The sequence below is a fragment of the Apteryx mantelli genome, chromosome 2 (genome assembly GCF_036417845.1).
Source record: "Apteryx mantelli isolate bAptMan1 chromosome 2, bAptMan1.hap1, whole genome shotgun sequence".
NCBI classification, from domain to species: Eukaryota; Metazoa; Chordata; class Aves; order Apterygiformes; family Apterygidae; genus Apteryx; species Apteryx mantelli.
In genome coordinates, this window is record NC_089979.1 from 145,135,139 (window position 1) to 145,150,715 (window position 15,577).

General features: G+C 38.9%; 1 protein-coding gene across 1 annotated transcript in view; it reads right to left on the reverse strand.

Annotated features, from left to right (window-relative positions):
- Positions 1-552: 552 nt before the first annotated feature.
- ZNF804B (zinc finger protein 804B) overlaps positions 553-15,577 on the reverse strand; it is a 251,004-nt gene continuing 235,979 nt past the window's right edge. Inside the window, exons 3-4 of the mRNA XM_067292503.1 lie at positions 6,892-7,022; positions 553-4,246 (exon numbers count right to left, since the gene is read on the reverse strand). Of these exons, the coding sequence (XP_067148604.1) occupies positions 553-4,246; positions 6,892-7,022 (3,825 nt within the window). The remainder of the gene's footprint in view (positions 4,247-6,891; positions 7,023-15,577) is intronic.

A 15,577-nucleotide genomic window follows, 5' to 3' on the forward strand; every position in this document is an offset into this window, starting at 1 on the left:
CCAGTGTAACTCATTACCCATCAGTAATCAGGCTCTCCAATGTATTTTGACCAGGAGATTGAACCGGGGACGCGTGGTCCTTCTTTTTTGTTCGATCTGAAACACCTTAAACAGACCACGTATTATGTTGCACATACTCAGAAAAACAAGCCTTTGAGGTGTGTCAAGCTTGCACTACTTTAAATTACACTACTTTAAATGACTTGTCACTTCTGACATTCTTGGTCCTATTGTGCTTGGGTGCTGTGGTCCTGCTCCTGATGACAGCCACGGATTTCATTTCACACTGTTCCTTCTAAACCTTCTGCAGACTGACATTAGCTGGACCCTGTACTTCTTGTGAAAATAACAAGAAAAGCTTTTAAATTGCTTTTACTCACAATATGAGAACCAAATCAACATTCATATGCTGGCAGCCAGAATCTGGACTTTAAAGTATTTGCTGACGTGCTCTCAACAAAACGGTAGAATTCCCCTCAGATATGTGATTGAATACTGAATAATAATTTTTTTTTAAAAGTTCTTTTTAGAGCCATAATATAATCATGTGGGCTAGTTTAAATAGCTAGAAATACCAAAAACTTCTTTTATTGTGGGTAACTGTTGGGTCTGGCTAGAGCAAGAATGGTGATAGGGATCTTGCCCTTGGAATAAAGGATGAATTAAGGGATTTGGATGTATAGCAGATGTGGCTGCAGTCAGGTGTGGTGCAAATAAGGCTGGGATATATGCAGCACGTGGCAATGCTGGGAAGTTCAGCGGGGAAGGGTGAATGGGGGTGGTGGAGACCACATGTAATGGGTGTCCTGTCAGCAGAGCAGGGTGGGTGGGAATGAAGGCTGGTGCTAAAGGGGAAAGTGATATGGGGGAGAAATGTGCATGAGAGAGGGGATGGAGGTGTGCGAGGGAGAGATGGCTGCCGTGGGGGTGTACTGATGCTGAGATAGCAAAGCGTTGCAGCAGCGTATGGTGAATGGTGGTGACAGTAGCGTGCTGCTGAACAGGGACAGTGGGAACTGCTGGTGTTGCAGGGAAGGCAGCTGGTCCTGGGGCAGGCAAAACTTTAAGGTGTTTTGCCAGAAGTTGTTTCTGCATATGCTGCTGAGCTTGCAGCTGGAGCAACCTGTATTTATCTATTTCCTCTGGTGAAAATGTTATAGGCTGCTGTGTTAAAGGTGGGGAGGTCGCTTTATTGTACACTTCTAGGTTGTTTATTGTTTCATTGTACTTCTGCATAGCATTGTCACAAAGAGAGTCTGAACTGCCGTCTGCCCGGTTCAAGTCCATGTTTACATCATGTAGTTCTTCTTTGGTCTCTGTTGAATTAGCAACAACAGAATATCTATTAGAGGGAAAAGCACCAGGGAAATCATTTGGTACTGGGTCACAGCTTTGTATAAAGGGTTGTACTTCACTGATTAAGAAATTGGATTGTTCCTTTATTGCTGTGTTCCTTTTCATGCTTGGGCTCTGATAGCCTGTTCCTATTTGAATGATGTCTTTAAAAAGACAATGATCATAATCAGTGCCTGTTGAAAGACCAACATTAGTTATTTCTGAAGCTTCAAAGCTGTTTTTATTCACACAGTTTTCCACTGAACTGATTTCATTATGCCCTATATCATTTTTACCTATGCTTAGGAGTTTCTCTGGCAAAGGCAACATTGCTATGTCATCTACTGATGATGAAAACTGAAGTGCAAAGTGACTTTGTGAGTGATCCTTTAATTCTATCCCACAACTGTTTGAAAATCTCTTTGAACTGTGCATTTGTTCCTGGGTTTTCTTGCACCGCACTCTTTCTAAAAGCAGCTTGGCTGACAGTGACTTTCTTTTTCCCTCTATGTCTTTTGCTAAGATTTCAGAAGAGCAGGTATCAAAGTTTTTTGACTGACAATTTACATTCAGAGAGTCATAATGTGTAGTTTCAGCTTTTTCTGGTTCAGTATTAGAATCTCCTTCTGCATCTTCCTTTTGTTTATTCTCACAGTTGTCTTTTGAGAAGGATCCTGAACTGCTACCTCTTGATATTCTGCAACTAGATGATCTTTCGCTGCTTCGTGAATCTCTGGTGGAAGAACTTTTGGAGATATGGTAGCTTCTACTTCTGCTATGCACTTTGCCAAAATGCCGGTGTCTACGTCTGCTGTGTTTAGATCTGTCTCTATGGTGTAAAACTTTATGTCTTGAACACCATTGATATTTAATTGTGCCCTTCTGTGAACAGTTTCCAGTTTTTTGACTTCTAGTGTGGGAAAGGTAATCCTCATCTGCATCATCAGAAGTGAAAATGCAGTTGTGCTTTCTGTGCTTACATTTGTGCCTTTCAGCTGTCTTGCTTTTTCTTTTGCAACAAAAAAGCAAATGATTTCTACTGTGATTGCTTGATGTGGGACTAGAGGAACTGCTTATGTAGCTACCTGTATTACTAATCGAAGTGTCAGAATAGCTAGAATGTCTGTCAGAGGAGGACTTCTGAGGAGAGGAGAATCTCCAGCATCTCATATAACTTCCACATCCTTCATTTTCTGAGTATCTGCTGTTCAAACAGGATTTAAACCTGAGGAAACTTCCACCAGAATCTTTTCCACTGTCACTTATGTCACCACTGCAGCTGGCCAAGTCTTGAATGGATCTGCAGTCATTTTGGTTTTCATGTTTTTCTTCAGAATAAATCAAATGACATTTTGCAGTTTTAGACTTTTTAATCCTAGACATAAAAGCAGCAAAGGAAATGCTTTCATTTCTAATGCTGTGTTTGTTTCTTTCACAGCTATGAAAATGATGCTTTAAAGATCTTCTCAGTGTTGTTGTATGAAGACTTTTTTCTCTCATATAATCCTTTTTTGAGACATCAAGGTAAGCAGGCACTTTGGGTATATTTTCATTCAAATAATCTGAAACGTATTTTTGACCATTTTCATTCATTTCTTTCCCTACGTCTGACTCAGCTTTTTGCTTGGCCTTTCTTGGGTTTAGGGAATCTTTCATCTTCTTTGGTTTCAACAACTGATTATCTTGTTCATTTGACATTTGCTTGTGTTTTATTAAACCTGAGGCTTCATTTTCATCTGCAATCTTATTTATAGAGTACTCTTTACAGCTAGCTTTGTTTGTTTCATGCTGTTTACCATCTCTGTGGTTTAAAGAGAGTCTGAAGTCAAAATATAATGGATTACAGCCATATGAAATGCAGGGCTCAGTTTTTGTAAACAAAAGTAGTTCTGTGGGCCACTGCAGAGCAGTGCTGCCATCTTTGCTCACTACATGAAGAAAAGGCAATGCTTGGGGCTTAACCTCTTTAACCACAGTCTCCCTTGGAAGCGTTTCCATATTCCCATTCTGAACTCTGAAAAGATCTGAACTCTCCAAAGATTGCTCTCTTTTGACCTCCCCAGGACCATCATTAATGTCACTGACACCTCCCTGCTCAGGTGCTTGATGTGGTGGGAGCTCAGGTAACTGGTCAGGCAGGTGGGCATTGCTGTGCTTATAGGTGTTCTGCTGTGTAAAAAAATTGCTAGTGTGGCATGAAGGTGAAATGAGCGTTTCCAGCAATTGCTCAGACTCATTCAATTTACTGTCTTGCTCTGTTTCTCTAAGTGAACCAAAAAAATCCAAATTTGAAAGATGAGTTTTGACTTTGGAAAATGGAAGATGAGTACTGACTGTTTCTTCTAATTCTCTATCACTGCTTTTATCATTTTCCTTTAGCATTTTAGGTTTGGCAGCTACATAACTTGATGTGCTGTTATCCAAATCTATTTGGTCTTGTGGAATAGGTGGCCCTTTATCCAGGCTTGCTTTTACATCCTCCTCCAAAAGTGTGCCAGGATGACAGCCCTCAGGAGCTTGCTTTGTTTTATGGTTGGGGGATTCGCTACGATCATTTCCTTCTTCAAAGTTCTCACTGAAGACTGAGGCTGAGGACTCGAGTTTCAAAGGGACTTTTTTAGAGAATGAGAAAGACACTCCTGTCCTTTGAGAAGCACTGATGCTATCTGGGAATACTGGTGAGACTTGATTTCCAAGCACATGGAGTCTCTTAGTGGGTGACCGGTGCCTGCTAATGATAAGCTTTTGTTTCTCTACTATGCTTCTGGGGAAACTTTGTCCTTCACCCTTGGCTGTGGTTTGAGAACCAGTCGTGAATTTCCCACCCTTGTATAGGAAAATTTCTTCTGGTGATTGCTGCTTTTCCACAACTAATCTGGGGGCTTTAAGCATTGGTCCACTTCCTGTGACGCTATAAGAAAATAAATAAAAACCTGCTGTATTAATTAAGTAACTGAGTAAAGAGAGGACTCAAGTTTGACAGTATCTGTCAGGTAAAGAAGAGTGTCAGTCTTCCTGCTACAAGGGAAACCTAAAGTTTCTAAAGGGTTTCTAAATGTGTGGTTTAGCCCTGCACTGGGGGCTTCTGTAAGGAAAAGATCGTTTTTATGTATAGCAAATGATGCAATTTCTAGTCAGCACAGGAGCACTTTTTTTTTCCAGTTATGCCCATGTACATGCCCAATAAACAATATTGTTTTTCCCTCCAAATTCATATCAGTGACAATCTAGTCTGTGATTATTCTGTTTTTTACGAGTTCAATGCTTTAACGGGAAATGGTGCCTTGTACAAAATAAGACTTCCATCTGGAGGATCTTCAGAATCAGACTCAATAAGAGAAAAGGCAAATGCACCATTCTGCTTACCTTTTTTATTTGGGGGGGGGGGTGGCTATAATTTTTAAGGAGTATATTCTTGTTTTACTTTTGTATCCTTCTACAATAAAATGATTCTGTGAAAGATTCAAAGAGATATGCCAAGACTATCACCATATATTGGCAAGGGGAATGGACACAAGGTGAATTTCCCTCAGTGTTAATGGCAACTTCAGTACTCCCATTATCAACCACCATTTGACTTTCTTTGTCACATTTTCTCTCCCTGTATTTTACTTTCATTAATTACATTTTTCATCTTCCCCAAAACTCTCAGATTTTGAACTTGTGGTTTACTTTTGTAGTAATTTTTTGGAATTAAACCTATTCTAAGAAGGCCTTAACAAACAGATGGTAAATCATCTATTTCTTGCAATAGATGATTAATTGAGACTGGAATGACTACCATCATTTTCCATTAGAGATAAGACATATATAGCCACCATACAAATGTTATTCCAACTAATATTTTAAATATGCATTTCATGAGCCAAATTATCTATATTTGCTATTCATGCAGTGCATATTAGAAAAAAAATAGAAAATAGAAAATATTAGAAAATATTTTAATCAAGTATAAGTAAATTATAGCTGCCAGATCTGCATAGCAGCTATGTACAGATAGGCTAGCATGTTTTATAAATGCTATAAAAACGCGTTGATCTCCAGCAGTGGAAATGATATAAAGACTCCCTGGAGTAGGGTCAACTCAGAGTATGAGAATACGTCTGCATTTCTGAGAATATATTTGCATTTGCCACAAATTTAGCACCAGGAGATACAAATTCACCCCAATTTGTACATCAGGAAGGAATTATCTCTTGCAGAAAGTGGAATATGAAGAGATCCTTTTCAAAGTACCCTTGGAATAGCAAAATAAAGCTACTTTTTTCAGTTTTTGTGTGAATCAGATTAACAGTAATTTTGTTGTCAAAATGTATTAGCTTGTTTTAAGGAACTCTCTTGGAACCTGAGACACATTATGCAGGGATGAAAACAGTTGTGTGTAGACTTTTGCTTAGAAAAGCTGACTTCCTCTCTTGTCTGAATTATCAGGAATCCCTAAGCCAAGTGCAGGGATTTCAGCTGCCTCTGAACCCATCAATCATTACGAATAGGAATAGTAAGCGCTCTCTTTCCAGGCTCCCTGTAAAGGATTGCAGACTCCTAGCTCTTTCTGAAAGCAGACCCACTGACTCCCTTCCAGTCTGACTCTAGCCTTCCTGTTATCACTGACCTTATCAGTCTGTCTGAGACCACATCTTCAAGTACACGGGCACAAACACTGTGCTTCTCCTCACAGGCAGTAACATTTCTTTCAGTGGATTTGTATGAAAATGGAGTTTTAATCACAAAAGTGATACATTAGCACTAAGCTGTTATATTTCTGCAGATTACTCAAAAGCAATTACATAGGCCAAAATTAGTGTATAATAAACCCTGAATCTTATTATTTCCAGGGTACTGTAAGCTTGATATGAATTTAAAAGGATGCCTGTTTAGTTATCTCCTTAATCCATTAAGGTCATAGATTAACATAAACAATTGGTCTGGTGGCAATCTATTCTACTGAAGCATTCAGTGTCATTAAACAAAGGATATTTCTAAAGTGGAAAGCTTTATTAGTGCAAACCTTGTACTGTATCTTGATATTCATCAGTTGAGCTAACAGTATTGGGTAAACTTAACTGAGGTAATTACTTGTTTTTCATTCACATAATGATAGTTCCATTACTCTACAGAGAAACTGTGAGAATAATCTCAGTGTAGTAGAAGTAATGAGAGTGATTCACAGACTAAGTACAGAGGTGCTAAAAGGTGTTTTTCCTCTCCCTTTCACTCACTATAAAAATGATAAGACAGTTATACTAATTATTCAGGTCAGTTTTAATAAGAAAAAATGGAGATGTAAAATCATCTTCAAACCACTCCGTTCAGAACAGATTAGATTAACTGGCTACAGGAAAGAAAAACACAAACCTTCAAATGCCAAGTAATTAATTCAGGGACTTTCAATTTTATGGTTTGCAGAACAGGAACATTTGGATTTGGGGATAACTGAAAACAGGTTACAGTATACACAATCTCTGTACATTATAGAGTGTAGGAGTAAAAATTTGAAGGTTACTTCTGGGATTTAGGAAAAAGGTGCTAAACATAACATAAATTAAAAATACTTGCCATTCTGACTGCTTCCGTAGTTCTGCGAGCTGGTGGAGCCGCTTGAGTGCTTTTTCCTGTTTCTTCTCATCTTTCCATGACTTTGAAGCCACATTTCGAGCAAATTCCCTTTGTTTTAAATCTTTCAACCTCTGTGCAAAAAGAGCAAAAAGAGAGAGGATTAAATAAACACAAAGCAGATGCATTCCTTCTTACTCAATTTATATGCTTTTGGTGAAGTTAGTATGTAAATGGAGAGTAAAAATATGCTTAAAATACTATCATCTTAAGAAGATATTGAAAATGCTATTTTTGCCTAAAAAAACAACATGATTGGGCCCTGTGCTACTGAGATATACCCACATACCTTAGCTGATATAAATCCACATAATTATGATAGCTTTTTAGATGCAGATTTTGATACTGAAATATATTTGCCCTTTCTATATACATGTGTCTTCTTTTGCCTACAAATGCATACATGAAACTAGACTCCATTTAATTCGTTGGGAAGTTTCTGATTGAACTCAGTCAGTTGGAATTTAATACATAGGAATATACTGGAATAAAACTGAGCTTGTGTATGTGTAATACATTTTATAAATCTCTATATTTGTGCATGTATACTTGGATGTATGCATGTCTCCGTGTTGGTTTTGCAGGTTTTTAAGACTGCAGTTATTATTCAAGGGAGAAAACTAGTGTCTGAAAGATTTCATCAGAAAATTCTTTTATGGTTATGTTCAAAAATTTTCTGGATCACCTCATATGCCGGTAGGTCAGATAATTCCTGCTGGAGAAAGCAAACTTCTTTGCAGTTATTACGTTCTTTATTATGTGGTTTTGCACTCCTGATAGTATAAAGGAAAGTATAAAGAAGAAGATGCAAAACAAAAAGTATCAAAAACTTCCTCTGAAAAGTCGTGGTGCTGTCTTGGCCTTGAGTTTGCTGTGTGCAGAGGGTCCTAAAATCAGACCTTATGACCCAGGAGCACTTTGCAGCTCCAAGTTCAGGTCCAAGTTTCCATGCTCCAGCCACCCCCACCTCCATGGCAGAAACGCCTTCCCCCCTCCTCACATCCCCAGTGCTCTGCTTCTCATAGGAAGGTAGGTTTATAAGCCAGCTATGGTGTGTTTAGCCAGTTCCCCAAACTGCACAGATTGGAAACCAGGACTGAGAGGTCCAGCACCTACTGGTCTCTCAGTCTTCAGGTGGCTTTAGGCACCTCCATGCACACTAGAATTGTAGTATCAATGCTTAGAAATGCTAAATTTTCCATGGAGCCCAGACAGCTGCTTTTTGCAAGCTTTAGACTTGAAGAAAGGCACTTGTATCACAGTCTTTTTTAAACTGCTGCTCAGCTACAAGCAGCTATGTCTGCCTCCCTGCCCACAAGCACCTGAAGAACAACATCCCAAGCACTGCCATCATCTCACACTGCTGTTTCCCTCCAGCATGGCCCAAAGCACAACACACTTTGGTTGGATAAATTGCAGGCTGACCCAGCAATATAGCAGCAAAGTATTGCTTTGTGTTGCTTGGACCTCTTGTGCACCTGGATGCTTCTGAAGACACTGCCAATGGGGCTCATATTTCCAGGGTAGACAAGACAAGCTACTCAGGTATGCGGAGCAGTCTATCTGTGTCTGCACAGACCTCTGCACAGGGCAACATAAATCTATGTTTGAGAAACAGGGCTGAAGGCAGAGAGTCCTCAGTTTATAGGTGTAAGAGAGAAACTGAATGCCTGAGAGAGGACTGCTTTCTGGAGAAAGATCTAGCTGATGGCAGTAGATGAAGACAAAGTGAACAGGGAGAAACTGCTGTTCAGCAGAGATAGTAGCTTCTATTTTCTCCAGCTAAAATTAGAGAAATATGAAGTTATCCAGCTACTGGTGATGCCATAACACCACAGAGCGGCATGGAAGAGGGCTGGGGGAAACAGACCACACAGGGTCCATGGCTATGCTCTTTGAAGAGCACTGGAAAACTGACAGTGGGTTTCTCCCATCATGGTCACTTCTGCTGTCCTTCATACACGTTTTATAAAAACCAGGATCTTAAAAAATCCACAAAACATTCATGAAAAAAAATAAATGCTGGGAGACTCAGAGTAGATGTTCTCAGCCTTATGAACCCCAAGACAGCTGCCCCTAGGCATGGATCTGGAGCTACTGAGAGCTGCCTTACCTGCTCAGGGAGATTGAGGTGATCATGATTGTCCTGACTTCTCAACATGGACAAACTCACTTGGATGGGGCTGCCTAAGGGACAGAGAAGACCAGAACCCTGCTGCCTGGGGCCTGTTGAGAGTTTAACTACATTCCTCAGGAATTTTTAAAGTCTGTCAAATCTGCATGTTTCTCTGGAACACTTCTATCAGCTCTGACATCCCATACTTCACTCAACTAGACCCTGAAATAGAATATCCTCAAAGTCCTCTTTAAAGCTCTTTGACTTTTAGTTCCTTGGAGAAGAACAACCGTTACACCAGCCTTGGCTTTCCCCTGTCCCCCTGCACCTCCTCCCCCACTGTCCACTTGCCAGGCTGTTACACAGTGATGTGACCTCCATTCCTTCCACCATTTCTCATTCCCTGCAATTTACAATAAAATGGGTGAAAATGTAAGACAACATTTCTGGGGGTCCAAGAAATAGAATTCTTTTTTAATAATGTAGCTGAAGCTGTAAAATGAATCAGAGAATCTCCCCAGAACAAACCTACATTTTCTGTCATCTAAGTAATATTTACAAGAGTGTAAAGATATTTAAACTGTAAAGATCCTATCCTCCTTGGAAAAACATAGGTAGTCTTATTAACGTGTTCCACTTGAAGAAAGGGCAAAGAAACACATCTGAGAAATGTCCTTTAGTGCCGCTTGCTATGTTTTAGCTGTCACCATGAACTGTTCAGTATCACACATAAAGCATTCATGAGGAAAAACAGAAACAGTTTCTACCTGTCAAGGAAACAAAGAGCAATGTGAAAGCTGGTACTATGGAGTGCAGGTACTGTAAAGCAATGCCATTTCACTTCTTTGACAGTTAGGATGATAATCAACAAAGCAAATGGACCAACACTAAGAATAGAACTCCTAGCGGTATTTTTTGCTCTCTAATGGCATACAGCATGTGTCAAGGAAGTAGAGAAAAGAATACAAAAATAGAGAGAGACACAGCTGAGAACTCATCAACAGGAGATGAAATCCAAGAAACCAGAAGCATCTACTGTCTGAGCAGGGAAAGGGTCTCTCCCAGCACATCCCCTCATCAAAACAAAAAAACTGCGCTGCCAGAGCTCCAGTTATGACTCTTAAAGAAATTTGTCAGCTACGCTGGTTAGACAACAGGGCTGCACACTGAACCTGCAAACCTGCAGTTTTCCTCACCAGTAACCTCTGCCAGCCTCCTGACAGGCACACAAATATTTTCGACAGGTGGCGCACAACAGCATGAAACTGAGCAGGTACCTAAATGAGAAACCTAAACCCAGCAGGTGTGCTCGAAAATTAACATCGCTTTTACATGGGCAATTGCACTTTTCATGTAATTAGGTGCTTAACTGAGCATCCAAATATATGTGCATGTAATAAATTATGATTTATTTAATAGAAATCTTGTGTTTTGTCCTTCACCTGCTACAAATATCATTGCCATGGAATTATATTTCATTTTTAGAGTCATGTTCTATTCTTTGTCTGGCTTTTTTTGTGTATGTGTGTGTGCAGACTCTGCCATATCCAAAAGTAACCCATCCTTTTTTTATAAACACCCCCAGGGAATGTTAAAAGATGACAAAGTAATATTCACTATTATGGAAAGATAGACTTATATAACCAGATTTAAGTCATGTTGGCTCCTCTAGCTAAGACCCACTCAAAAACCACTGAATCTGTTCTTTTCCTCCTGAACTCTAGTATGAATCATCAGGAGATCCAAATGAGTCAATGGAATTGCAAAGGTGTAACTGAGAATAGAGTCTGATTTAGAGGAAGTAAAGTCCAAGTAAAAAGGCAAAAATTCTGCCAAACAGCAGTATCACTTTGAGCTAGAGCTTTGGATGGATCCCAAATTATAGCAATGAAACCGGGTCTTCTATCATAGTAAATCTTTTATATAGCAAATGATTCAAATGATTCTCAGCTCTGCGAAGACCTGAGAGTCTAATCAGGTGGTCTTTAGCTCACCCAAGTCTGCCTGTGGCCACTCTACACTGCTACCATGGCTGTTTAGCAAGCCTACCTTCACTAGATATGAAGCACCAATGGTCAGTTACCTGTCCTTTAATAATTTCTGCTCATTCTTAATGTTTGTGTGTGTGTGTGTGTGAGAGAGAGAAAGAGAGAGAGAGAGAGAGAGAGTGAGAGAGAGAGAGAGAGTGTGTATGATGCTTTGTTGTGGCCAGTACTTGCTTTTCACTAACCTATGGGCACCTTCAGAATACTTACTGGTAGCTGCATTTGCACTACCAGAGTGACTTTTCAGAGTCTTTCTGGAGTTATGATCCTGATTTCTACTCTTCCCTATGCAGGTGATAATTTCTCTGGACTGATATTCATCTGACCAAATGTAGATATCTATATAGATAGATATCTAATATATATATATATATATATATATATTTAGATGCTAGATGTCTATCTATATATAGATATAGATATAGATATCTATAATAGTTGCTTAGACTTTCTTCACAACCATTGAAGAGAAATAAGCACTTTTAGGGACCTAATCACCTCTTCTTAAAGTAGATGTCGAAAACTGGTTCCATAAAGTTAAGACATAAGAGTACCTCATTTTTTCTATTGGGTATAGAAGATATTAAGAATGACTATCTAGATATAGACCACTTTTTGTACACATTTAAACTAGATTAGAGGAAATGGGTGCTATTGGTCCATCGTCCATCGTAAGTACTACAGAGAATATTCATGTCTATAGATTCCGTAAAAGAGCACATTGTATTAGTGTATTTTTGGCATATGTAATGAAGAAAGTGGAGGAAGACATCTGAGTATTTCCTAAACAACTGACAAGGATACAGAGATGAGTTTTCAGAATCTGCATTTCAGAATGATTCATTTGATAGGGGATATACCTAAAAAAGTAAGAGGGTGTGCTGAGAGTACTGAGTAAAATTTAAAGACACATGAGCAGAGTCCTGAATCAATGAGCACAGAGATATGTGTTCCTCCCACACTTCTAATTTCTTGCCGTGGCCAATTCCCTGCCTGAATTCCCATCCATCATTCTCCAACGGGTCTCTGGCTTCAGGAAACATTTTTCTACATTGCTTTCTCACTCACTCTCAATTTGAGGGCCGGTGGCAATGCAGATTGGAGGGAGAGGGCTACTTCTCTTATTGAGCATTCTGCCAGGGGACGTGTCTGGCTCCTTAAACAGATCTACCTCAGGTTCTGCATATAGCTGTACTTCAGATGCTGGTGCAAATAAATGTTGCTGTAAATGATATACTGAGAAGCAAATCCTGTTCTTATTCACAGTGGTGTGACTACATTGATGTAAATAGAAGGCAGCTTTGAAAGGAATTTGTTAAAATTCCACCCAACAAGTCAGAAAAGAGCAGGTCAGTATCAGTTAAGTGACTTTTTCCACTAACATTCAGACTTTTTTTCAGAATCTCATTCACACTCAGTGTATCCTCAGAAATATTCAGCACTTATAATGCACTGCAGCCCCAGGTAAAAATGTGATAAATGCCTATGCTTACTTCAGTCAGCATTAGGTATATGTGGCTTGCCATATGCAGAGAACCTTGTCTGAATTTAAATGCATAAACCCTTGTGAGTGTTTGAGTGTCTGATTGGCTTTAATGACTGATTTTTCCTCTTCTGGAAAGCTTCTTAATTCAGTTCTAAACAAATTCCCGATAGAAGGGTTAAATACTGAAAAAAAAGGGAACATGATTTTCAATAATTATTCACCTTCCTCTAACCCTAACTCTAAGAAGACATTGGAACCAATTACATTATTTGTAATATGACTTCACACTGCAAACAATCAAATGAGGATAATAAAGTTATTAGAGAACATAATTAGGCTTCAGTCTGAAGATTACAGTATTAGCTGTCTAGGTGGAAGCAGAGAAACAGCAATGAAGGAATCTGCTTTTACCTTGGCAACTGAAATTCTAAAAATAAATTGGAAAGGCTATTATATACAGGAATTAAGCATGAGAAATGAAACTTAAAAATTAGCTGATAAGTTTTCATTTGTTTTACTCATAAATAGCTACAGATCACTTTGAAGTATATGGCAGTGATCATTTTTTGGAGTAGATTGTATTATAGTCAACTTATTAGATTGGATATTGCTAGCAGGAGTGAATGGGAAGATAGAGAGAAAATATGTTTGCGTGACTGGATTAGGGAGCTGGATGACATCAGGAGGGGGAAAAAAGACAATCCTCAGACATGGCCTAGAGAATCCTTGTTAGTGGATGAGATGTTGATGACTGAACCAACTGGAAGGATAAGTTACAGATGGCTGTTTGAAGGGCTTGTTTGCCTGTGTCTTCATAGAAATTCCTGCTTCGTCTTTATAGAAAGATGGTCTAGTCTAGTGCAATAGGTCTTGAGGCCAGAAGGCAGCAAGATTTACTACTGCTTGCATGTGTCTTTTCTGTGTAAGTTTATCTATTTCTCTGTGGTGGCCTTCAAAAATCTCCTATCACCTTAAAGAGGTGAATGAGAATGACCTTGTGAACAAGAAAAAAGATAAAACTGTGTCCTGAGGTTGATGGAAATCTCTATTCAACATGGATATATATCTCAAAGATACCTGAAGAACTACTTTATCAAACAGAAGGGTGCAGATGTCTCAAAAGAGCAACATTTCTGGTGCGTTTGTTGATATTGCAGTAGTGACTGCCACTACAGACATGAAAGTACCCAGTAGAGAAATTTGAGAAGGGACAGTGGATGGGAATCATGCAGCTTTTTTAGTGAATTTTAAAAAATGCCTTGAATACATATCTGTGAAATCTGATTAAAATAAAAACTCCATGCTTCTTTCAGAGACAAAGATCCATATGCTTACAGTCAACCAAGAAGTTACTATACTCCTCATGGGAGTCAAGCCATAAAACTCTGAATCATAGCTACTGAATTGGTTTGTTTTGCTTTTTTACTCACAAAGCCTACTAATTAGAAGAAATTTCAGGCATTAAAGGATTGAAGAACTTAATATGAAATCAATTTCTTTATTGCAAAGAAATTTGTAATTGTGTTTTTAATCAAGCTTGACTATTTGATGAATAAACTAATACATATGTGGGCTAGGTCAAGACTTAGACCAGGTCTAAGTCTCCCTAGTGTGCTGTATTTGTGCTCCTAGTCCTGAGGTGTAGAGATATGACTAGGACTGATACTATTAAAGTAGTTTATCTGAATTTTTCCCAACAGGTGTCTGCTTAACTTGTTCTCAAAAACGTGCAGTCAGGAGGCACTGCACTCTCTCCAGCTGGCCATCTCCAGTGTTTCACTACCTTTGTAGTTAGGAAGATATTCTTACTGTTCAAACAGATCTGCAAATGTTCTTGCTAATTAAACTGATTTCATCCACTCCCCAAGGTATGAGTTTGGACTAATGACTTTCAGGGTATGTTTGTACAGCTCATGAAGGCTGAAGCCCCCAAGTAAAGTTAAAGCAGATGGATTTCATGGGGACCATTTCTATAGGGAGAGAGGATAGAACAAACATTTTGTGGCAACAAATCACCCATTTTGTGGCCTGAGCTGTCTGTGGATTCAACATATGCTTCACTTGACCACCCACATTTGTATCGGTTCCAACAAATTTATGGTCATCTGCTCCAACAAGCAGGCTGGTATACTGTACAATTTGATTCAATATATTTAGTGCCATTTTGGAACACAGTAATTTACTTAGTAAAAGCAATGTATCTGAATGATGAGAAGCTTGGGGCAGGGACTATCTCTTCACTTCATGATTATATATTACCTGACTCATTGGGGTCACTGGCTCTGACTCTTAGCTGTACTGCATGCAATATGCATATTATGAAAACCAACATCTTATACATTATATTTCTTTTTCCTTCTCGTGTAAGCAGATTGAGGAGAAGAAAGTAACATTACAGATCCACTGCAGGACTTTCTCCTTGCAAAACTTTCAGTACTCCTTTCAATCTAATTTAAAATATGCTTAAGACCTTCTCCACATCTTTTGAAGCCTGTCTCACCATCAATATTCAGACTTTGTTTTTCTTTGCTCTAATTGTAGCAGGTGAAATACAAAATGAGCTACATTTTAAGGAAAAAAGTAAGAGTCTGCATTATTCAAGAATCCTAAGGGTGAATCTAAAGCATCACCTTAAACCTCCTTCTACATGGTCATCAGACTTTCAGAATAACAAAAAATGATAATAGAAATGATAGTACATATATCTTACGCTACCACTTTCTACAGATAGGTCTCATGCTTCTGATTAAACAAGTGTCTTTGCCATGATGTCATTTTACAGATAAACGAAGGCAAAGAGCGATGGAATGACTTGCTGAGAAGAGCAGGGAGGAACCTGAATCAGCACATACAGATATACATTTATTTAGCACATCTCACTCTTTATAAACCCATTCAAACAAGAGGAAAGATACCACACGTCTGAGTTAAGCCTAAATTCAGTTTACCTTTATAGTCAGTCCATTCTTGACAACTGTGGTA